The 26,076-nt window shown below is 30.7% G+C and overlaps 3 protein-coding genes across 5 annotated transcripts; 2 read left to right on the top strand and 1 right to left on the bottom strand.

Annotated features, from left to right (window-relative positions):
- The first annotated feature begins 893 nt into the window (after positions 1-893).
- On the top strand, positions 894-3,732 carry LOC103483732 (3-dehydrosphinganine reductase TSC10A). Its single transcript, XM_008440485.3, has 4 exons — positions 894-1,535; positions 1,756-1,903; positions 2,218-2,509; positions 3,210-3,732. Coding segments are annotated over exons 1-4 (975 nt in total). The 5' UTR covers positions 894-1,001; the 3' UTR covers positions 3,211-3,732.
- A 1,417-nt stretch (positions 3,733-5,149) lies between these two features.
- On the bottom strand, positions 5,150-9,828 carry LOC103483730 (glucose-1-phosphate adenylyltransferase large subunit 3, chloroplastic/amyloplastic). Its single transcript, XM_008440484.3, has 15 exons — positions 9,233-9,828; positions 8,612-8,725; positions 8,257-8,430; positions 8,054-8,146; positions 7,778-7,861; positions 7,642-7,697; positions 7,075-7,168; positions 6,860-6,972; positions 6,682-6,754; positions 6,492-6,572; positions 6,261-6,347; positions 5,952-6,056; positions 5,672-5,778; positions 5,518-5,578; positions 5,150-5,406 (listed from the first exon to the last, which is right to left on the bottom strand). Exons 1-15 carry the CDS (start codon positions 9,455-9,457, stop codon positions 5,305-5,307), a joined length of 1,569 nt encoding a protein of 522 aa, XP_008438706.1. The 5' UTR covers positions 9,458-9,828; the 3' UTR covers positions 5,150-5,304.
- A 373-nt stretch (positions 9,829-10,201) lies between these two features.
- LOC103483729 (DEAD-box ATP-dependent RNA helicase 58, chloroplastic) lies at positions 10,202-14,727 on the top strand. 3 transcript variants are annotated; one of them, XM_008440480.3, is made up of 10 exons: positions 10,202-10,850; positions 10,956-11,049; positions 11,167-11,280; positions 11,422-11,544; positions 12,057-12,161; positions 12,439-12,597; positions 12,694-12,762; positions 12,884-12,973; positions 13,657-13,797; positions 14,357-14,727. In XM_008440480.3, exons 1-10 carry the CDS (start codon positions 10,588-10,590, stop codon positions 14,618-14,620), a joined length of 1,422 nt encoding a protein of 473 aa, XP_008438702.1. In that variant the 5' UTR covers positions 10,202-10,587; the 3' UTR covers positions 14,621-14,727. The 3 variants fall into 3 exon arrangements, with proteins under 3 accessions (XP_008438702.1, XP_016898934.1, XP_008438704.1); XM_017043445.2 differs by lacking the exon at positions 10,202-10,850 and having other exon boundaries at positions 10,951-11,049; positions 11,234-11,280; XM_008440482.3 differs by lacking the exon at positions 10,202-10,850 and having other exon boundaries at positions 10,951-11,049; positions 11,171-11,280.
- Positions 14,728-26,076: the final 11,349 nt, after the last annotated feature.

Here is a 26,076-nt window from a genome sequence, read left to right as displayed (position 1 = left end):
GAGTATGTATTTTTCCTTTTCACAATTTAATTTTCTCCTTAGATAAAATATGACCATAGTCATCTATCAATCCAATTCTTGTGGTCAGTTCTTCCTTGATAACAAATATTAGATATAGACACTTAGGTGAAAAATCCAATGGTTGAATGTGACAGAAGGCTCCATCTGAGAATTCAAAGACCACAAACTTCAATATTAAGTTAAATTCTGGGTTGTATTATACAATTAAGATTCTTAAACTTTTACGTTATTCAAAAATATGTATTAAGACATTAGAAGTATTATGATATTTAATGTATTAGAAAGTTATATAAATGGTTTATTTTATGTAGGTTCATAGATGGATTTTCTCTATTTATTGTTTCTTGTTCGTAACATTTTATAAAATATAATTATATCTTACTTTCCTCTTAATATCTTGATATGGTGTCCGAGCAAACTTACAAGAGTCTTTTTTCTCATCGTCACCATGCTTTTTTTGTTTTTTTGCTCCATTGAGTTGATCCTCAAAGAACGTTGGAGTATTATGATATTTAATAAGAAGAATTGTCAAAAATGACAAATTTGGCAAAAATATTTACAACATATATAAAATTTCAGATTCTATCAATAATAAACATTAATAGATACTTATATGCTTCTGTCAGTTTATTAGTATCTATTATCGATATAATTCAAAATTTTGCTACATCTAAATACTTTAATTTATTTTACTATATTTGAAAATGTGTATCTTCGTACAAAATATGTATGAAATTTGTGGATTAGTTGCAATTTCTTAGAGAAATTTATAATTTAAATTACATGTGGCAAGTTGTGATTGGATATTTGTTGTAAACCAAATATATATATATATATATATATATATTTTTTAAAGTATAGATATTTAATATAGTCAAAGTATAGATATTTGTTATGACATAATGCAGCGATGTTATTAATGTCAAAAAGGAATCAGAAATTGTAAGAATCATTAGCAACGATACACATAGCTTTCATCAATGGCGGACCTCAATTTCGCTTTCATTTCTCTCATTCTTCTTCTTCCTCTCGCACTCCTCCTTTTCCTATACCTAATTGTCCGTCCACGTCCCGTTAAGATTCCTCTCAAGAGTCGCCATGTCTTCATTACCGGCGGATCCAGCGGAATCGGCCTCGCTTTGGCCCACCAGGCCGCGACCGAGGGCGCGCGAGTCTCCATCCTAGCTCGTTCTCTCAAGAAGCTCGAGGAGGCAAAAGACGCTATTCGACTATCCACTGGCATTGACGTGGCGGTCTACGCTGCCGATGTTCGAGATTACGATGCCATTTCGAAGGCTGTAGATGAAGCAGGTCCAATTGACGTTCTCATTGTGAATCAAGGCGTGTTTGTACCTCAGGAGCTGGCGGAGCAGGAATTGGATGAGGTGAAATTCATGTTAGATGTGAATTTATTGGGCACGTTTAACATGATTAAAGCTGCCTTACCTGCAATGAAGAATAGAGTTGACCGTCGACCTGCATCGATCGCTCTCATGTCTTCTCAAGCCGGTCAGGTAATTCACATAAAGGATGGAGAAATGAGCTTGGTTAGCATAAAGTACTTTGGAGTCGTTTTATGAAGTGTTTGTGTTCGAAACTTATACTCTAGAGTGAGCTTCTTCAATTATTAGGGTGAATTCATCGACATTGGTGACATACAGATACTCGCAAGCTGTAAATTCAATAGAATTGTAAATCTTTTACTCCTGAACGTCTTCTTATAAATTTGTGTAGGTGGGTATTTATGGTTACACGGCGTATTCAGCTAGTAAGTTTGGGATTCGAGGTTTGGCTGAAGCCTTGCAACAGGAGGTTATTGGAGATGACATACATATTTCTCTTATATTTCCTCCAGACACTGACACTCCTGGATTTGCAGAAGGTATGTGAAGAGCAAGATCTGGTTTAGGTTTACCTTATAATATTGTTTTGCTGGTCCTCAATTTGGGGATTCAATACTTATCCGGTGGGTTGGAATATTCTTAGCTTAGTTTTCAGTTCATTGGTTTGTATTAAGATATGATGGGTAATGTCTTGGATGGATAAGCTAACTACAATATCACCTGGCTAGAATTTATTTGAGTTAGAAATCATCTTTATTGGATATCTCAGGCTAACAAAAATCCTTCGATTTATACTACAGAATCTTTTCTTAGTTGGTTTCTTCAATTATAAGTCGCTTATTCTTGATTGCAGAGCAAAAGAAAAGACCTGAATTGACCACTATCATTGCTGCTGGAGGAGGCAGTATGAAACCCGAGTTAGTTGCCAAAAAAGCTTTTAATGGCATTAAATCTGGCAGTTTCATAATTCCCTGCAACTTTGAGGGAGCATTATTGTCTGTAGCAACTGCTGGCTTATCTCCTCAGAGATCATTCTTTATGGCGTTCCTTGAAGTTGTTGGTGCTGGAGTAATAAGGATTGTGGCCTTGTGTTTTCAATGGGTTTGGTACGGAAGTATCGAAAAATGGCATGCACAAAGAAAATAGTAAGTTTTCTTTTAAATGATGGAACCATCAGCTTGTTTAGTCCATTATATGTTTTTCTATAAACAATTTTTAAAAAAGTTTATTTCATTCTTAATATATGTGTTCTACCATTGCTTCAATCTTCTAAAAGCTCAATGTGTGGTTGACTATTAGAAATGGCACTTTTTATCAGGCAGCAAAGAGATTTGGTTAAAATAGTCAAATTTTCACTCATTCAAAAGCTAATTAGATTTTTTGTTTTATTTTTTTAACATAACTATACAATCTTTGGTTCTTGCTGTTATTTCTTTTAAGATTAAGATCTTCTTTCTCTTCTAATTTCTAACATAATGATGATGTGAATGACTGTCTTCCTTCTGAACTCTTGCTTCAACTGCTTTATTGTGAATGTCATATTAGATCAGTATTCTAATTATCATATCCTTAACACGTGTTCTCATACTGTGGGTGTCTGTTACGTCTTGTCTAAAGCTGATTCATGCTGTGAATTGACCAGTCACCTGCCTAAGTAACAGGAAATCTACTTCAACCCAAGATATTTAATTATGTTATAGTGAGGTTAAATATCTGGATCATCCTGGAAATCAACACTTCCATCAAATTGCATTCTTTGTTCGTTCCTTTCTCTCTGATTGTAAATTTAAGCCATTTTGATGACCATGCTTTATTAGTAACCTTACCTATGTGTTCTTTTGCTAGGAACCTAGAAGATATGGCTGGTTAGGCAGTTTCTTTCATTTATGGTTATTAGCTATCGAGTTCTCAACTCTGAATTCGAAAATAACTGGAAGTAAAGGCTCGGGCTTGCCAGATCAGTTGAACACCATTGCTTGACAGTCTAAATATTTGGTAGGGAAAAGGATCATGGATGACTGATTCAGTAGCAGTTCTCTATCTTCCCCTTGGCTTGGCGAGCTGTGTAGTTTTCAGAGTTTTGACAAAGGATTTCACGCGGTGTGTTTACTCTTTTCCTCTCTTTTTTTTTCATGGTTAGATGGGCTGCTGGAACTGGATTTTCATTCAATTTCTTAGGATTCTTTCTCACTTTTGCCAGTGGGAGAAGGAGTTGAATTAAGTTTCAGGGACATAATTTGATCATGAGATCAAGAGATTTGTTTAGCAAAATAGTTTCGTTATCATTATCGTTTTCTTAGAATGAAAAATTTGCTGAAAAAAAAAACCAATAACAGGTGGTATGGCGTTAATGTATTGAAGTTTGGAATTTTGTGTTTGGGGTGTAGGATTATAAGACGGATTTCGTCCAAAAATAGAAACAAGAATTCAATAAGAGAACAAACATCACCACCTCAGAAGCTTCTGATGTTTTTCGAGAAATTCTTTTTCTCACCCCAAAGTCCCAACAAAATAACACACCGGTGAAAATTATCGCCAAAGAGTGGATGGAGGATAAGTTCTTTAGTTGGCTCCCTACAACTCTGAGAATTGACAAAGTTTGAAACTGAAAACCCCAAATAGATATGGTAATTGCTAATTTGCCAACTCCCCTTAGCCAACGCCATCCTCTTATCACGAACATAATTAGTCTATTTCTAAGGTGGAGTTGAAAATTCTGCCCCATGTCTTTTTCAGATTACATTTTATTTATTTTTTCCTTTAATTCAACAGGGATAGCTGGAGATGGAGAGATTTAAATGTTAGATAAGATTCTTTGAATTGACTATTCTGCCAGTTAAGATAGCACTAAAAAAAACCCTTTTTTTTCCCTCTCTGCTACGAATTTTATGATTAAATGGTGAATTTATTCCTTTGAAACGTGGGGACTAAGAAAACAAGTCTTCTAAATTCATCCCCCTATGGGTGATTCATTCCATTTCTATCACCAGGGGGGAAAGAAAAGAAGATGAGCTAAACATAATCTCACAAAACCACTCATTTTTCTGGTTTTGATTTAGGGAGTTAAGGTTGTGGCAGAAAAGATTTATCTAACTTCAACATGATAATTGAGACAAAAATATCGACTTTGTCTATTATTTGTTATAGAAATCTACAAATAATCGAAGTGAAATCCTTGGTGATCGTTAATTATCATAAATTCGTATTATTCTAGACATTTGCAATATTGAAAATTAACAAGAAGAGATTAAGAACCACACTACAAATGATATTTGATAGCCTAGCAGGTAGCCTTAGCTAAATTTTATAAAGTATTTATGACCTACCAATATTTGGATTGTAGATCTTTGGTTTAATTTATGAGCCACAGACTACAAGTAACCTAAACAAGCATATAACTTGAACCCATTACGTTGAAAACCAAACACTAGCGGTCTATTTAGTAATCAGGAACATTAAAATTCTTAATCAATTTTTAAAAACGAAGTCAAGTTTTTTAATACACTCTTTTTTAGTTTTCAAATTTTTATTTGGATTTTTAAAAAAGACAATTAAAATACATAAATTAATAGATGAAAATAGATGAAAATAGTATTTATGAACTTTATATTCAAAAGTCAAATGTACATCCAATTAAGTTGTTTAGACTCCATTTTCTAATGCTCGAGGCGCACTAAAGCAATGACCCTTTGGGGCTTAAGGACGATGGCATGAGAAAAAATGGTATATATTTTTTTTCTTCAAAGCAAGTTGCCCAAATAAAAACAGTCTACTTGGCATAGTCGTGTTGAACAATCACATTCATAGATATATTTCGCTGTTAGCTTACATCCTCTGCTTTTCTTATTTTATGCGATACAGAAAATTTAAAATAAATAAAGAAATAATACAAATCAATGAACGGTTGGCATGTTCATCAATGAGGGATGAACAAATTTTATTATATAACCAAACCATCTTTAATTACTGCATTCTTTAAGATGATGGTAACGCCAGAACGTATGTAGAAGCCTTCTGAAGATCTATCCGCCTCTTGTACACCCTACAATACGATTCCAATGAAACATAACTTATTTATTCCAAAGTCATTTCAAAACTATTCGTTTCACGAATATAACTAAGATTCTTTCTTTTACTCTTATGGTAACGGTACCTCCGAATTGGCAATAACCACATTCTTTCCGATTCTAGCATTTTTGTCGATAATGCAGTCCCTGCACATAATATTTATAACAATGAAGAATTAGAAAAGCAGGCTATAGAACATATGAAGATCCTTTTTTTGGGTGTGATGGGGTTCATCATACTTTATTTTTGTATTTTCCCCTATTCCTATTGGTACTCTTCCTTCAGCTAACAAAGATGCAACTTCATCTTCAGTTTCATAGTAATCTGCTCCAAGCATCACAGTGTCCTGCATTTTGCGACTCATCACAAAGCATTGTTTATGGTGTGATATCTTTATATTGCATCAAAAGGTATCTTCTTTTAAAATAATAATAAACAGTGTTTTGACAAATTTTCATATACATATATATTTTTCTTATCACTATACCGTATCATGCAAAAGTTCCATGAAATACATACTTTCAAGTGAACGTTTGAGTTGATTCTCGACCGGATACCGATGACACTGTGCTCTATAAAGCAACTGTTTAAGAAGCTTCCATGTGAGATGATAGAATCTACGATCTGCAAATAACCCAGATATTTTCTCAACATAACAAGCAAAGAAAATTTGGCAGGTAACCAGAAGAATGCTCAGCAGGTTTATGCATGCCAAATGCCTGTTATTTTAAGGCAGTCTACAGCATATTTCGTTAAACAAGAATGAAGGTTTTATAAAAGTTTATGATTTTATAATAGAGATTTAGATGAGTGCAAAATGCCACTGACCTTGCTCTGGTCAATCTTTGAAGGCGGCAAGTTTCTTCTAGAAGTAAACATTGGTTTTGCAGCATCGTAAAAACTAAACCTTGGTGGCTGAAAGGTATAAGCAAACATGAGATTGAACAGCAAGATTAGCACGATAAAAAAAAAAAATCAAATTACAATTCTAGTAATTTGAGGAACTACTAAAGGGTGAAAGAGGGTAAGAAATTGTAAATAAATGTTCAGTTGTCTTACTTGCTCTGTCAGGGCAAGGTTCGCTTCAAAAAAGGATCTAATTGTCCCAATATCTTCCCAGTAATCATTGAAGAGATAAGCCTGTGAAAATTTTGTTGAGGTTAGCATTAGTTTGTGTCTAAATTGCAAGTAGAAAGTTGAAAAAGATGATATAACAGTTCGACAGAAAGGTTACATACAAATTACAAACCTTTATAAAGAATTCTTTGGCCGAGGCAGGGATAATCTCTGATCCAAAGTCATTAGCAGTTGGAAAGCGCCATCTGACTTGAACAAATTCAAGCAACGTCTAATATTTTGTGTTCGACAAAGTCCTCCGAGTTTGTATATAATTACTAGATTGATAAATAGCATTAGGTGCATAATACCTTAAAAGATTCAAAAGTATGTCCTTCTTAAAGACATAAACTCCCATGGAAGCAATGTATGGCTTCTTCTGAGCCTCTTCTTTCGAGAGTCCTAAAATGGTTGTATCTACTGCCTTCAATTTGAATATAGATGATACAGTTTAGGCTCATCAACAAGATCATTTAAAGTTCCTCCACCGCTTTAATTTTCTAGTGAAAGCAATTTTGAATGTTACCATGGCCTTCAGGTCCTGTCCTTTAGGCTTTTCACTGAATGAAATTATCCTTCCTTTTTCGTCTATCTTCATTAGACCAAAGTCTGAGGCTCGGCTACAATAAAAGGTAATGTGTTTTGTAAATAAATTGCAGGAGTATTAGATACTCAATTAAAAGAAACGTAAATTTGAAATAAAAATGCTCCTCCTTTCTTACATATTTCTGAAATAGTTTGAACCTTAAGACCTACGAATATAAAAAGGTTTGAACTCATTGCATGATCAAGATCAACGTGTTAAAACTAATATAATTATATTTAACATAATCTATGGGTTTAAGCTTTTTGGTCAATTAATGATTTTACATGCTATCAAAGAAGAAAGTCTCACATTCAATCTCTTATATTGTCATTTCCTCCCCATTAATATTGATTTTCATTTGTTGGGTTTTTTACAAATTTCAGTTTCACAAGTGAGGGGTAATGAAATTTACCATAAACCACGCGCTTAAGCTTTTGGTCGATCAGTAGTTTAATACAATAACTTTTAAGCTAATTGTCGAGAAGAAAACATCAAGATGTCACTCACCTATCGTCCATTGGCAGACAGGAAAGAGTGATATCTGCACCACTTTGCCTATGATTCTGCCAATGTAAAGAAGATGTATCAGAACTAAACGTAATAACAAATAAAGATTGGTTCTTTATGTCATCTTCAGCCTTACCTGAACAAAATCCATATAGTCCATTCTGTACAAATGATCTCCAGACAGAATCAACACATCTTCAATATTCTTGCTTCTAGCATCCTGCACCAGGAAAAGCTTATCACACTGTTTAACATTTCGATATTTTCTTTTGTCACTTTGTCTTGTTTTTATGTTGAATATTGTATATGGAACAGCCAAAATGTCATGAACAATCATTTCTTTATATCCTTCTCAATACAATAATTTGCTCACTGTGCTATTAGATAAGAATTTTCCTTTCTTTTTTGGTACCTCAAAAAGCCAGTGGAATTGTCGCACGGCATCTGCTGTACCTTGAAACCAATTTTTACCAGCCTCCCCTGGCGTTTGAGTGGCAGCAAGAACCTAAGATATAACTGAAAGCTCTATAAGTCATATTTGGTTTGGGGAATATGATTGTGGGTATATGATTCTCTTAATTCTTAAGGGACATGTTTTATGTGAATGAAACGTACCTCAACATAGCCATCTCCAAAGGTGACTCCACTGCTGAAGTTGTAAGCTCGAGCAAGATGCCTATTTAATGATGCTGAATTGAACTGAGTGAGAATATAGACTTTATTAATTCCACTATTGATACAATTGCTCATTGGCACGTCGATCAGCCTATATGCTCCTCCTATTGGAACCTGTAATGGGAAATCATAAGAAATCACAGCAGCCATCGTAGCAAAATTCCACATGCGCGCGCGCGCGCGCACACACACACACACAAATAAAATGTCAGTAAATTCCAATCATCTAAACTGAAATAACCATAGATGATCACTATCGCTATAAGAAAAATTGAGTTCAGTAGAGGAAACTTACAGCAGGTTTGGCCCTCCGCTTGGTGAGGGGGAATAGACGAGTGCCGGCTCCTCCCCCCAGAATGATCGCCACCACAGTCCGAGGGTCCCTTTTCTCCACATCTATTTCTCTCAACTAAACAAAGTCACAAGCAACAACACATTCATCATTGCCTCAGATCAATACTTCTGAATAGGCCTCACAAAGATTTATGAAGGTCTAACGGTTTTTCAGTCCCTTGTTTCCATTCCCAATGGTATATCTCAGGTTTGTTCGTATATATACATATCAGACTGAGTCCAAATTGCACCAAGTTCATAGATTCAACTGGAACAACCAGAAGGCGTAGGGTAATAGAGAAAAATTCAAATGAGTAAATACCATAGTAGTTGGCAACCTAATTACCAGTCTTCTCTAATGTTCAAACCATATATTGGAGAGTAACGTCCTACAGAGGAAATTCTATCGAAAAACAGAGACAGATCATCACCAACGGTCCAACATGTTAACAAACAAACTCTCAGAAATCAATGTGAATCAACAAACAAGGTGTAGTTTCATAAACCTAAGGCATTTCAAGCTTCACAACACAAGAAAACCAAAAAAAAAAAAAAAAAAAAATCTGCAGAGTAAGAACATTACCGCGGCATCGCCAATGGCTACATTAGTAGTGAGAGACATGCAAACACGTCGCGGAACACCGTTAACAGCAACAGAAACAGCAGGTACTCGTTTCGGTTCCGTAAGTTTCTTCCCCATGAATTCCCCATTGCCAAACCCCACAGACCTCAACTTCCTCCGGACCACCAGTGAAGTGGCGGGTGCGGCCGCCGATAGGGCAATCCGGCAATCGGAAGCGACGGCCATTGTGAGAAATGTAGATTAGAAAGTTACGTAATTGAGAAAGGAGTGTTTTCACATGGAGTGCATGAGAGTTGGAAGTAAGGATTGGGGAAAAGTTATCCTTGCTGAATGAATTTCAACCACCAATTATGTGAATGGCGATCAATGGAAAACCCCATTAAAGATTTAAGCCCTCTCGTTTGATATCAATCAAAATACGAATCGACAGAATATTCTAAAAGGTTGTCTTCGTTTCGTCTATTGCCGAATTGTCCACTTCATCTTCAACTGTATTCACATGCTCAACTCTCTTCCTCCTCGTAGTGTATATAATTTATGGAAGCCACATAATTCCATATATAAATATCTCCAATTCTTTTGGAAATATATACTTTTTCTTCTTTTATTCGAATCAATGTATTGTTTGGGTGTTCTTCATGCACCTAAATAATACCCTTCAAGCTAAATTTAGCAAAGTTTCAATTGTTTTGCAGGTAAGTTTTAGCTCCAATGTTGATTTGGTCAAACGAGAGATTTTAATGTGTTTAATATGAACATTTTATTTTATGTATATGTATTTGGGCGCTTACTTTTTTTTTTTTTTTTTTTTTTCTTTTCTTTTTTTGGTTTTGTATTTACTTTTTTTCTTTGTGTTTACTGTTTTTAATTTAATTTAATTTTTCTTTTTCGTATTTTCTGTTTTTTATTTAATTTAATTTTGATATATTTATATATATATATAAATATAAATATTCTGACGAGAAAAGATAAATTGAAAACTTGGGAATGGTATGTATATCCTGACAAAGAATATCAAAAAAGAGTTTCAAATAGAGAACGCCACCAATCTAATTAGTGAATGTAGAACTATATTACGCAACCTTTGAACATTGTAAAGTAGGTCACAAAGTCATCAACTTCAACCAAATCTTACAGAAGAACTTTACTGAGAAAGATTACCATCTGAATTTAAGATTACAAACTTAGAGTTGGAAAGTAATATTAATAATAATAAAAGAAATAAAAACAATGATAAAATTAACACTTCACAACCGGCGCCGGCGATTTCTCTAAGCCCCAATAGACTCTCTCGCCATTTTCCCTTCCCCCCTTGTTGCACCCATCCAATACTGCGGGAGCTCAGTCCAATTCCAATGGCTGCAACCTTTCTTCCCACTACCAAATTCCCTCCTCCTTGGCTGCTCCTCTCATCTGAAAGGCCTTTTCCTGTTCATTTATCCTTTCAACTACCAAATTTTATCAATACCAATGGACCCATCTACTCCACCTCAAAATTTAGGCCTCTGCAAGCCCTTATGAGCTCTTCTTCTCTAAAGAACGTAGCTGAGTCCAATTTCGAGGGTTCCACTCTCCGGGAAATCTGCAATGGACGTGTTCCCGAGCATATACTGCGCAGGCAACTCTACATATTCCATTTATTCTTTTGAGTTCCTTCTTAATTTATCATTTTGTCTTATGGGGTGTTTTATTTTCCTTCCATTTTCTTTCTTAAATGATGTAGAACTGAGGAAATTGGATTTGTTGCCCCAACTGATGTGCAGAGGCAAGCTCTCCCGGTTTTGTTTTCGGGTCGGGATTGTGTGCTTCATGCGCAGGTCAAGTCTATGTATATAATAAAGCAATCTACTCGGAGAATGGACTGTTTTGGTTGTTTGTTTGTGTAATATTTTGAAATTCTATATACTGTTCGTTACTTACTCTTATCCTTTTAGACAGGTTCTGGAAAGACACTGACATATTTGCTATTGATATTTTCTGTCATCAACGCTCATAAATCAGCTGTTCAAGCATTGATTGTAGTACCCACACGGGAGTTAGGAATGCAAGTAAGATTGAACCCTGTATCTTCGAAATTATGCTTGAATTTTATGTATTTTCTTCTTTCATCAGTTCTTATTTTTCATTTTGTAGTTCTGAAATTAGTTTTGATGGTAATGTTGTTTTTGACCTGGTGGAATGGAACTCAGGTTACAAAAGTTGCTAGGATGTTAGCCGCCAAGCCTGCTGCATCTGAAGATGGGCTAAATTCTTATGTTGTCATGGCTCTTTTAGATGGAGGCTTGTTGAGAAGACACAAGACTTGGTTAAAGGTGCTGCATCTGTTTCTCTTCTTTAAGTACACTCAATGGCTTTTATGTGATGTTGTCAAGAAACTGGAGAAGGGTTTTGGGTTAGATGGTGTCCGATACTTCTAATTGCATGTTTAGAATCTATGTTTTGATGGCTTATAGTTGCATTGTCATGAACTGGACTAGTGGTCAATAAGGCCACTGTAAATTGTTAAATGCTTAGAGGGACGGCTACAAGCTATGGTGGCTACCTACCAAGGGGTAATATCCTTCAAGTTTCTTTTTGGCAACCAAACATAGTAGGGTTAGAAAGTTGTCTTGTTACAGTAGTTGAGGTGTATGCAATCGGACCCAAACACTAGCATGTATAGACAAAACAATGCATTGCCATAGCCAACTTCATTTTGAATTTTAAAGTTTCACCAATGACATCTGATTGTTGTTTCTTTCCTCTTCTCGCTACATTCTTGGGTTGTGATTAGTAGAAGAAACTCCCCATCCAGATTATAACTTTGAGTTATGAAAATTTGTAGGCAGATCCCCCTGAAATACTGGTGGCGACTGTAGGGAGCTTGTGCCAAATGGTAGAGAGACAGTTTCTTGACCTTGGTTCATTGAATGTGCTGGTAATTGATGAGGTACTTGAAAAGAAATTTTATTTTTCACTAGCTTCTTGGCACATGCTTTCTGGACTGCTCGTGAAAGTTGTTATGCCATTGAGTAATATTCTTATAGGTTTGCAGCCACCAAACCAGCTTGTTAAACATTGATTTATCATTCCACATGCTTGGATTATAATTCAGATGTCTTGAAAGTAAATAAAGATATAAATAAACATCATAAAATTGCTGAAGTAAGCTTGTTATATACTTTTATTTCAAGGTCTTCACATCATTTTTCTTGTTTGTTCGCCAGGTTGATTTCATGTTTAGTTCCTCAAAGCAAGTTAGTTCCCTTAAAAAACTATTGACGTCATATTCTTCATTCAGTAACCGTCAGACTATTTTTGCAAGTGCGTCAATTCCACAGCATAGGCATTTTCTTCAAGATTGTATACAGCAGAAGTGGACCAAGGTATATGGAGTTCTTTTTGGTCATTTCCAATTTGTGGTGCAATTCAGCTATTAATTTCCTTAGCTTGATGAAACTTTCCCTCCCTTTCTCTTGCAGAATACTGTTATTCATATTCATATTAACTCAACTCAGCCCATGCCATCATGTTTACTTCACAGATTTGTGGTATGAAATTTTATTGTCCATTCAGGACTATTCTCAGCCATCTCACTGCACATTGAATTTCTTTTTTCCAATAATTTTGATTTAACTTGCTGAAATATTATCTTTTGCTTGAGTTTGACAGACATGCGAGAAGAACAAAAAGCATCAAACCCTCCTGACCTTGTTACTAACAGATATTCCTCAGTCTGCGATCATTTTTGTCAGTGAGCAGGTTTGTGTTGATTGCCTTAAATGAAGAACGACCAAGTAAATAAGTAAAATATTCTAACAGCTTTCGTCGATTGAAGCTTTTAGATTCTTCATGGTTGACTATTTGAAAGAAAATTGAGCTATTCTATGCCAAATTATATTTGCTTGCTATGGATCATCAATGAATTGAATGCTCTAAGCCTCTAATCTAATTGATTATACTGCCCTTGAAAATTAAAAATGGAGAAACCAACACTTCGAATCTTGGAATCTGTTATCTAGTACATCAAATGAGCATTTATGCTTTTGACCATAATGTTTAGAGAAGTGCGCTATACAACCTCTCTAAATTTAAAGGCGGCACTACTATGTAATCTAAACTATTTTTCTCAGATAGTAAACTATTTTCCCTCTGCCCATGGAGCTACATACATACAGTTGGTGAACTATTTAAATCTTTCTATTGTTTCTTTTTTTATTGTTTACTCTTTTCTTTTTATCTTTATTTGTCAATTTCATAACAATTCCAAAACCGGACATGATACAAGCATGGCTGTGGCTGCATATCTAAGCTCATTAGGTTCATATTTTTAGGTCTGGAACTCTTGATTTCAGGAAAATCTATTTCTAGGAAGCCAATCCTTTCAAATAGTTGCAGAATTGAAGAATTCTAACTTGTCTGATTCTGTTACATTGGATTTGCAGTCAGAGAAGTCAAAAAAGGCCGGAAAGATTCCACCAACAACCTTGATGATTGATTTCTTGAAGGCCTCATATGGCGGTTGTTCTGACGTCATTCTTCTTGAGGAAGATGTGAATTACAATTTACGAGCATCTTCCCTGTCGGTAAGCTTCGTGTGCAATCTTTTGCCAACCATTAGCCAAGTAGGGTGTTAAAACTGCAGTTAGATCAGCTCATTGGGATGTGTGATATCTTGTCAGACATCCCAGTCCCAATTAGTTTTGTTAGAAAGAGTGGGTTTGGGTCATGATGAAAGTCCTAGGTTAGTTCACAATTTTTTATTATTTTTATTAGGCTCGTGTTGCCTATAAATATTTCCTCTTTCTACTTTTATTATTATTAGAAAATAATAAGAAACATCTATACCGTGGTTTTTTTCTTTGTACTAAGGTTTCCACGTAGACCTTGTTTTCTTTCTTAGTCTCTATTTATCGATAAGTTTAAATGGGCATGGGATTCAAAATATCTTATTCTTTACCAAACCACTGGATACCACTACTTTTCATCCTCTATTTTCTGCGTAACAACGAATCAATCCAACCAACGGTATCCTTGACTTTTTGTAACAATAATGTTAGACTATGGATGAACTCGATTTGGGTTTTACATTGAAACTGAATCAACACATTTTATTATTTGAATTGTTGATTATTTTGTATGCAGGAAGTGAGACAAGGAGGATGTTATCTTATAGTAGCAACTGACATAGTGGCCAGGGGAATTGATTTGCCTGAAACAACTCATATATACAACTTCGATCTGCCTCGATGTGCTATCGACTATCTTCATCGAGCTGGACGGACAGGTAGGAAACCATTTTCCGAGGAGAAGTGTGTGGTTACTAACCTTATAACATCAGAAGAGAGGTTTGTTCTGCAAAAATTTGAAAATGAACTGCTGTTTATCTGTGAGGAGGTGGCTGTTTAGACCATGAATCTCTAACTTCAACATTTATATGATGCCCGACCTAGGGTTGAAATTTCATGCTTATACAAACACATGATTTTAATTATAATATCCAATTCTTTCTTTTACTTGACTGATATTGAAAAAGTAAAAAAAAAAAAATTGTAATAAATGGTTTGAAAACTCTTGTTCTTTTTTTTAAAATTAAACTTGTGGACACTACTTTTCAAGTTTTGTTATAAAGGTTTAAAAAACCAAGCTTGGAAAATATTCAACTTGATTTTTTTAGAATCAGTTAAGAAATTCAAGTACTTTTTTATTTAATAAAGGTGAGAAGTATATTTGAAAAGTTGGGAAGGAACAAGAATTCATCTAATAACCCTTATCGAATTTAGTATCCATGCACTCTTCCAAGTGAGGATTAGCAACAGAAGTATACTTGGTTTGAGACCACATCAATGAAAGTACTTTTACAGGTCAACTCCAACAACAATCAAGAGAGTCGAAGGAGCAAAGAGGGCCCAAGACAACATACTTCCACCAACCTTTGACTTTTAACTATATATAATAAGTCAAATTGTATACTATCCTTAGTTTTAAAATATGTTTATGTTTAGTCAATTTAATATTTCACTTTTCAAAATTTGGATGAGCTAACATAATTTCAACACAATTAATAGATCAAATTCGATTATCTCACATTCGAGCATTCATTAATATATATATATATATAAACAAAAGGATACTATAAATATTTGAAAAGCTGTTAATTGATTTAAAGAAAAAAGTTCGGATGAGAAGAGGGAGAAAAAAGTGGTTTTGAAAAAGCTTACGTTAGCGGATTCTCCACCAGCTTCCAAAGGGGATTCCCGGAAAAGCATGTCAACCAATTGTATACTTTTATATTAATTACTAAAGTTTAAGGAAAATTAACATAAACTTAATTAAGAATTACAATTAATTAATGAATATAAAAAGGAAATTAAGCCTATGGAAACTCCAAAGGACAAACCTGTCTCTTTCTCCTAACCTACTTTTATCCCTTCCCCTTCCTATAGGAACATGGAATCTACTTCTCTGTCTTCTGTTTCCCACTCTCTCCCTCTTTTCTTCTACTTCCACTCTTTTTCTCCCATCATAAATTAAAATAAATCCCTTCCTTTCCTAACTATTTTGTTTTAGTTATGTATTAGATAATATAATTAAATTTATTTCATTTGTTAGTTTAAATTTTTGGGTCAATTAACCATTCACGATGATGATGATCAAGATTTCTTGTAATAATTTTTTAATTAAATTTACATTTTTTTATGGGTTTGAATCTTTGAGTAAATTGATAATTTAAAATCGTATCTTTTTTAAAATTGTATTTTATTTCGCACCATTTTTTATTCATGATTTTCTTTTCTTTTTTTTTAGTTTAAATATTTAAACAAAACATTGTGAAACTAACTAAGAAACAATAATCTTTGTCGAATTCTAAAAACATTGAAGTTTTTTTTGGAAGGCATATATCTCTTTTTTTAGTATTTTATGGTAGACTTAAACGTAACAAAATCCATTAGAAAAAAAATTATGAGTCAAAAGTAGTGTTTATAAATATAATCTTCAAAAACTCAAATAATTATTACAAGAGGTCATAAATAGTCATTGCACCAGGTCTTAACCATTCTAACTAGATACCACTTTTAAGAATTTTTCTTAAAATCAACTCAATGACTTAACAACACATATGAATAGAATATATATATATATATATATATATATATATATATATATATATATATATATATATATATATATATATATATATATATATTCTTCATTTCTAACTATGGCTAGTGTCCATTCATTTTCAATTAATCTTTGATTACTATATAAAGTGGGTATAGAGTACAATGTGTCCTTACCCATATATGTACCATTATAGGCCTTGGACTTTTTCTTTTTTGTTGATAAAGTTGTAAAGAAATGTTTATAACCCATACACATAAAAAATATGTAAACATATAAATATAACTATTGAAAGTAAGAGTATATAGTACAAAGTCAGAAGAATGAATGGGTAGATGCAGAAAGCTATGGCCTCACTCTACACCCTTTTTACATTTTATTTGTTTTGTTTATTATTTCTCAATCTCCTTTGAAGATCACCCTTTGATGCCTAGTCAACATTCTCTCAAAAAGTAACCATTAATTTACCACCCACATTCTTCTGTTTATATTTAAAGTTCATACAAGTCATATCATTAGAGTTTGTTTCATTATTTTCTAATCATAAATTAGTTGGGCACATGGCTGACTTATTCTATTTGTGGATTGATTCTATTGAAAATTGTTAGGAATTCAATTCATTCTATTGAAAATTGTTAGGAACTCAATTCATAAGTGGTACAATTAATTGGGTATATTATAAAATGAGTTGTACTAAACCAGCAATAATAAATTAGCTTTTGGTCAAAATGATATAATAGTACAAATTTTGAAACAAAAGATTCAATTATTTCTTGTTATATTGTTAAAGATTATAAATGTAAGAAAAAAAGTGTTAGATATTATATTAAATTTATCTTTTTCATGAATTTAGGATTTTGTATCAATTGGTGATTTATTCAGAACACGATTCTAAGAGATTTCGTATTAATATTGATTTCTATCCGTTTGACCTTTTTTTCATAATTCAGTCCACAAATGAAAAAATGTTAAGTTATTATATTAAATTTACTTTCCCAAACCCTAATTTTTATTCCTATTAGAATATACCTAATTTTACCATTGATTTTGTTGCATTATCGATTAAATAAAGCCCAACCTAAAGACATTTGTAATCATGAACGGTAAAGAAAACATTTGTAATTATGAAAAAAAAAGTATGATTTTTATAACATATTAGCAACGAGCACTTAGTTGAGGTGACAATTAAGATTCAATTTCTTTTTTCCAATTGGGTAATTAAATTAAAAGGTTTACTTTTTTTTCTTTTTCTTTTTTTCAGAATGTGATTGGTATAATTTTACCCTAAATTTTAGGGAACATAATTGATCGTGTTTAAACATGTTTTACTGCTCTTTTTAGTACGCTACAGTACTGACTTAAGTTTTTTAATCTTTTTCATTGTTATGTTTTGGACACAAAACCTAATGATAAAATATATCATTTTACAGTCATATACATTCACTTAATTTATGCTCAGTTTCACAATCAAAATTCAAATATTCTTTTTCTGGTATATATATATATATATATATAGTTTTTTTTAAAAAAATCAAGGTATTTAGGATAGGATTAGGGTGATTATGTAATCATATAGCTATTACTATATTCTTGAACATTAAAATATAAAATAGGTGCATTTGTGCATGGATTGCGTATGATTCCATTATATATATATATATATATATATATATAGGTTAATGTTGGGAGTTGAAAAGGTAAAAGAAAAAATGATAGTGAGAGGGAAAAGGAAGATTTTTGTAAAGAAATAATAATATTGGAAGTGTGTGGGAGCAACATGGCGAAAAAGGATGGCTTTTTAAGGTTAAATTAAATTAAATAAGGTTATATAGTTAATTAATTATTAATGTGAGACATGAACTGGATTCTTTGTCCTTAATACACTAAACTATTAGCTTAAATTTGATTACCTAAGCCTTCATTTACCCTTTGGCTTTCACGTTAAGGCCAAGCTATTAGCCATATGACGGATGCATTCACCCTTTACAAAACCAAACAATTATTTATTTATATATATATATTCTCCATTAATAATTACATTAAATAATTAATTAAAATAAACCAATATAATCGAATAAAAATATCTGCCTTTTTTTAGTACGAATAAAAATATCAGTTGACAATTGACATATTGATACCTTTGTAAATTCAGGAGCTTTCATCATATCAATGCCTTAGGAATCTATTAATTAATGTTTTCCATAATATTCTAATTAAAATGTATTAACAAAAAAACATAACTAATTGTCTCCATGGATTGTTATGGATACTTACTGACTTAATTATGCAAAATGTGAATTATTTATTTCATTTAAATTGAAGTTTTTGTTTATTTTCTTTTCAAAATTTTAACATTACAAATTATATCCTTAAACACAAAGATTAAAGCTTGGGTTACAATTTTATAATATCTAATAAATAATTAAATTATTCTTTAAACTTTCAATTTTTCTAAATTCTTATTAACACGAGATTGAAATTTCATTTCAAAAACATTAATTATTAGACATAAAATAAAAAATTCAAAAATAAAATGGACAAAACTTCAAAGAGGTTTATATATTATATCAATTAAACTTGTAGCTTACATAGATATTTTAACTAATTGGTATTCCTCTACATTGATTTTTCTTTTGACAAAACATTATATTTGATTTATTTGGTTTTTTTTTGGAGTTAATTATATGAGTAAACCATTTTCCTAAATTCTCCCAACAAAAAACACCTGCAAAATCAACCAATGAATTTACAACATTTCATAACATATAAATTAATTTTTAAGTACTATTTTTCTTTTTCATCTTTACAAAAATTGCCTTTTTTAATGTTTATACACATGAAGTCATCAACCATTAGACCAAAAAACATGAATTTAAGCAAATTCATTGGTAACTCAAATTACATTATTTTGCAGCCACATTTTCATATGCTGCCGTCAGTTTCCACACAATGCTCTAAGAAATCCAAAACTAATGTCAAATCCAATTAATTTTTAACATCACTCCTAATTGTCTCTTAATAGTTTTACTATTTAAATTATAATCAAACTTTAATCCATTACTATTGAAATTATTTCTAAATATAATAAAATAAATCAAATATTTATTAAATATAACAAAATATTTATGTTAGTCTAGCATACTTTCATAGAAATTTTTTTATATTTACAAATATTTTCATAAATCTGTTATTTAAAATATATTTTAATTGTCATTATTATTTTGTTAATGTGAGATAGTGGAAAGGGGCAAATAAGACATCTTTACGTGTATGATCTCATGATGAGCTTTCAAAATCTCATATGTGATATTTTTTCAATTATTAATTGGCTTCTCAATCTAATTGATTTGAAGCTTCATTAATTAATTACTTATTGTATACTTGATAATCGCCATCCAATCTCTTTCTTACAATACCCTTTTGTTTGGGTTTTGTTTGAATCCTAAAATTATTGAATATTTTTTAATCAATTAAATATAAAAATACTAGAAAAACTGTAAAAAAAAAAAACAAATAATTAACCAAAAATTTACCCACAATTATGAGTAAGTTTATTTTTCGACCATAAAAATATTGTTATCGAAATTATAAAATATTGTTTTTTAAAAATAACCCGTAAAATACTTTTGTATATACCTTTTCTTTATCTAATTATACGTTTTCGATCTATCCATATTAACATATAACTTTGAAATTTTAGTCAAAATACATTCTAGATTATTGGTATTCGTTTAGTCCATAGGATTCAAGGAGACATATTTTTATTCTTCAAAAATTTCAAAAAGTCTTATCTAAATTTCTAAGCTTATCAACAAAGAAAAGGTAAAACAAAATTTAAATTATACCGTAACTAGAAATTCATAAAACAACAAAATATCGATGAAGGTAAGAAAATTATAATTTTTAAACATTAAAGAAAAACCAAATATTTATTTTATTATTTTAAATCATTTATGTTTCTATTATAAATAAAAAAAAAATCTTCAACATATGTCCATGTTTAAGTGCGAATAACTTCTCCATTTATTGAAATTTCACACGTCAAGAATGTGATATATTATTTTATTTTATCTAACATCATAATTGATAGTATAATGTATTATTTCCTCAAAATTGTACGAGAAAGGAATATTAAAACTTTATTATATAAAACAAAGAAAAAGAAATTGAATAATCTAAAAAAAAATCCATATGTTTGGGTGTAGAGCAGAGGTGACAGCCACAAGTATTTATAATTTGGTTTGGTATTTGTATTGGAACTCACCAACCTAGCGTAGCTATAAATATTCCTTAACTAAAAGCAATTTTTAAAATTGATTTTTCTTAATAGAGGAAAAAGAAAAAAGGAAATTAGAGAAATAAAAAGAAAAGGGAAGTGGGTGCATATAGATAGCACTTAGGGAGCCAAAAATTGACCAAGTGGGTGGGTGTAGTCAGCAGTTGGTGGTGCGGAGCCACTCTGAAACCGCTCATATTTGATGTTAATTCTGACGCAAAAGCCACTCCGACATCTCATTTCTTTGCTTGACCGACTGTCGGATGATAAAAATATATTCATTTTCTTATTTTTATGTTTCTTTTTTCACGTTTTTTTTTTATTGATAATTATTATTTAATGTTATATCATTACAACCTATATGATTGTGTATGATTTTTGTTTTCTTTCTAAGTGGTTTTTATTGAACCACTTCCATAAAATATGCATTATTAATTGCCCACATTGATTTTTCTTTTTCATCTCTTTTAAGAGAGAATTTAATTTCTCCTATGTTATTGTATTTTTTTAAGAATTTGTTTTCGACTATGACTAAATCGCTTTGATGTTTGCTTCTACTCTCTTAATTTTTTTTTTTTTTTTTTTTGTTTTAAAATGAGAGTTAGAGTGTTTTTTATAAAACATTTTAGGATGAGAAAAAGTACTTTTATGTTTCTCAAAGTATATACAGGTATAAAACAAAATTAATTATCACAATTTCCAAGAAAAAAAAGGGAACGATGGCTACAAATTAAATAATATATATAGTCTTAATTGTAAGTTACAATTGCACACTAGCTAGCTATCTAATTGTGTAGTTATAAATAATGAGAACTTTAGCAATATGTAATTACAAAGGCCTTATATATAATTAGTTGAGTTTGTTAACGTTTTAATCCTTGAAGTCAAGGAGGTTTGATTCCACACCATTTAGATTGTCAAAAAAAATTGTATATAAACCCTAAATTAGAAAATTGCTCAAAAAAATCGAACATCAAAAAAACATACAAAATCTAACTGAACAAACACTCAAATTCAGGTTACAATATACCAAAATGGAACCATAAAAACCCTAACCCTAAGACTCAATTTAACTTGATTTTATATTTTTAACCTTTGAAAAATTTTGAATCTATTGTTATGAGTGTTGTCAAAGGCCAAGTCAAAATTTAAAACAAACAATTTTCTAAAACTTGTCTTTATTTTATAGGATTTGATTAAGAATTCAAGTATTTAAGTTAGGAAAATAGAACCAACATAGAATTAAGAGTTTGAAAGCTCAAAAACCAACTGCAAATAAAAACTTAAATAACATAATAATATTCCAAACTCCACAGAATATACAAACTTCTAACACAACCATAAAAATTAACACCAACAAAAACAAAAACATTAACACAATTATCAAGACTCCCGATCTATGGTAACAACTTGTAAAATTTTAAGTTCTATTTTGTAATTACTTAATTTTTAGTTTTTGAAAATTAACTCCATTTTCTTTCAGTTTTACATAATGATTTGCATATTTTTAAGTATAAGAGAATTAAATTCTTAATCAAATTCCAAAACCAATATATATAAACTATTACCTTTAATTTTCAGATCATACTTATATTTGGATAGAGAAAAAAAAGGATGTTTTAGTGTTTAATAAATTTAAGATTAAAACATTTGAATATATATAATCAAATGACTATTATCAAATAAATCCAAAATAATTTCGTTTAAATATCTTTTAAACCTAGCTAATTCACTTAATTACATTCAAATTAAAGCTAACGTAACCCACATGGGGGTTTAAGCTCAACAACTAGCTAGGGCATCTCACAACTCTCTAAACTCAAAAAAGAACCAATTAATAAATTACAAATTTGAATAAAGAAAAGAAAAAAAAAAAGGACAAACAATTGATTTTCACAGTATAGAACACAAATGCACTTGAGGGTGGGTTTCCTTGAATGGCAATAATCTTTTTGCATTTTTAGAAAGCTTAAGTGTAAAGTCCCTGTAATTAATATGCAAACACCTGATCTCTTAATAAGTAGTTTTGGCATATTATGTTCTTTCTCTAAAAGTAGTTTTAAGGTAGATATTATTATTATTGTCAGAAGTAAATAAAGATTATATAATTAAGTGGAGTGAAGAAGAAGGGTTCTACCATCAGAAACCCTCAGCCCTCAGCTGGATCACACATTAAATTTTCCCTTAGCTTTTTCCATCTAACTATATGCTTCACACATTACATCATTTTCCGTACGATTTTATACCCTATGTGTTGTTTATATTTATATGTACATTTTAGTGCCTTCACACATGGATTCCTGGATTCCTCTGTGTAACCCTAAATCATAATTTCGAATCTATGCTCTCAAGTTTTGACCTCACTCAGAAGTATGTCTTTAATAGTTTCCTTTAAGCTTGAAAGTTAGGAATGAATTATTGACTTTTGAGATATTAATCGATCTTTTAACATGATTTTAAATAAGTAGGCTTTTTATGAGTTGGATTTGACTAATAAGTAATCCTAAGAGACTCTTAGATGCTTAAAATTATAGATGTCAACGTCTCTAGGTTACCATCATTTTGGTTCTAGGAATATTTTTATTAATATGAATTTATTTTTAAATTGATACAACTTATACTATTTTTACATTTTTTTTAACAAAATAATATATCATAATTTAAATTTTTTTATAAATATAATATTAATTTTAATATCTTATTAAAAATAATAATATTTTCACTACATATAACAATATATATATATGTGTGTGTGTAAAATAACAAATAGAAATGACAAAAATTTAAAAATAAGGATGCTAGAAATATGAAAATCCATCTTTCAAGAGGGCATCTAAAACTATCTAGATGCCCTCGGTTCGAACATCTTAAGATGCCTGAAAATCTTCAGATGTCGTGGTATCTTACAGTATTATAAAACAAACAGTGATCTAGATGCCAACTCCATAAAAATATAGGATGTACGTGAAACAAACAACTCCTAAATAGATATGATATATGAATTATATTTAAACACTGAATTCGAAAGATGGAAGGAGTAGATTTTAAAGATTATTTCTAATGTTTTTAGAGTTTGAATTGAAATATTTTCTTTAATAAAAGTAAAAAACAAGCATAAATTGGGAGTAAAAGGACACAGATTGAGTCTTATTTTTAAAAAATTAAGTTATTTTTTTTTCTCATTTTAACCTTATAACTAAATGTCTAAATTTTAGCTTCTTTACTTTTATTTAAAGTTATTGCACAATTTATTATTTGTTTTTCATTAAAAAGAAAAAAGTTTTGGTTTCCACCAACCCCACTCTATAAATTTTGAAAACTTAATTTTAGTACAAAAATATTGTCATTATTTAACTAATTTTAATTAAATAATAATAATTTTTGAAGAATTAAGTTTAAGAATTATTTTGTTTCATAAAAGGTAAGATTTAATTTAGAATACATAACTAATTAAATTTAAACCATTAAAAAGTAGGTGAAGGTACTCTTTTTTTTTATTATTTTTAATTTTTGAAAGGAGATGAAGGTACTAAAATTCTTTAACCTATTATTTGTCATTAATGTACATTTTCTCATCCACTAAATGGATTTTAATTAACAAGTTATGCCGTACGGTGAAATTTCTTTCTTTCCATTACTTAAAAACAAAGAAAACAAAAATGCCCTACAATGGCATTGGTATATGGTTGCCTTTGAATTTTGTTGTGTCTATTTTTCTACTCCAATTTATTCATTTTCTTGACTTTCTATCTCATAATTATCATATTAGAAACACACTAAGAAAAAGATATATATTTATGATTATATAGGCTTTTTTAAATATAAAAAAAATAAATCAAAATATTAAAAGTTTTAGAAATCAGCTAAATGATAAAAGTGTATGGGTTTATCATGCATAGATTTTAGAAGCTCAATATATATATATATATATATATATATATTATATATATATTTATATAGTTCATGAAATTATGAATATTTATTTATTGCAAGAAAAGTTTAAATGGGTGAGTGAATTTTGAATAAAATAATAAATAAGAAGAGAATCCAATGTGTGTAAATAAGGAATCTATGAGCTTTCCCAAATCCTATCAAATGGAACCATATAGCATAGAGGACGATTCAAATTCCAACATTATTTATAATAAAAATAAAGTTTGGTATACTCTAATATCTCACCTATATCTCCTTTAATTTGTTGTCATCTCTAAAATACATTTCATTATTGCACATTCCACATTCTTCTAGAATGTTGAGTTTCATAATTAGTGATTGTGATCTTTGGTTAAATTGTTTAGTGAATTTTTAGATATATTGATCATTTGATACTCTAAACTATAAAGAAAAAAAAGAAGGTTAATTTCCTATTTACTCATAAACTTTGAAATTCATTGAAAACAATACTCTTTGAACTTTTTTTTTTCAATTACTAAAATGATTCAAATAAAAATAAATATAAATAGCTTTAACAATATCTTTTAAGATAAACATTATAAAAAAAAATGATAACAACAACCCTAATCAATAGTTAATCATGCACACAAATGATCTCTTCATCTCAAAGTATTTCATGTAACAATTTCAAATTTCAAGAACATATATTTTAGAACAACGCTTTTAAAGTTTAGAGGTAAAAAGCGAAACATTTCTAAGTTCATTAGCTAGAATAAAATGATGCTTTCTCTTGTAATTATATACTACATATATTTTCTTTTTCATATATTCAACATCAATTATAAAAGCGAGAATATAATTGTCAACTTGCACATAGTTCGTATTGGTATATCTCTATCGATTATTATCTTCTCTATTTTACGTTTCATGTATTATAGTGTTTATTTGTTGATTTCGTAACAATTCAGTAGAATAAGATACAAACTATCATCTTAAAAATTAAGAATTCAATCTTCTTTTACCCACAATTCTTGAACTATATAAAAAAAAAAAGTGAGAATATCAGGTTGGACCAATTAGGGTTAAATAATTTGTGAATAAAATGATAAGAATAAGAGTAATTTTTGTATATATGCTCACGTCACACCACAATCCCCTTGAAGAATCTATGATATCCGGAAGCAACGGAGACAAATAAAGGTTTTTTGAGCGACATTGCTTAACCCTAGATTTCAATGTTCACCTAACATAATCATTTATCTAAGCAAAACCTAAATTGGTTAACCTACCCATTCAATTATCTAATTATGAGCTTGGAGAAAAAAAAGGTTAAGTAGTAAATTTAGATTTTAACGGACAAACCAATTTTTGACAATGTTTTGAATCTCGCGATACCCATAATGAATAAATATGTCTATATAGTTATCAACAACAACCCTTTTTAATAATAAAATAGTAATGTTCAAAATTATGAAAATATTTAGATAGCTCTTATAAGTAGAGATTCGTTTGATTAGTTCAACACGACTAAGATAAAAAGAAGAAAAGGATTCAAAATCGAAGATTATAAAAG

The sequence above is a fragment of the Cucumis melo genome, chromosome 6 (genome assembly GCF_025177605.1).
Source record: "Cucumis melo cultivar AY chromosome 6, USDA_Cmelo_AY_1.0, whole genome shotgun sequence".
Lineage (NCBI taxonomy): Eukaryota > Viridiplantae > Streptophyta > Magnoliopsida > Cucurbitales > Cucurbitaceae > Cucumis > Cucumis melo.
The sequence above is the reverse complement of the archived record's forward strand: the minus strand, read 5'-3'. Positions and strand labels throughout refer to the sequence as shown.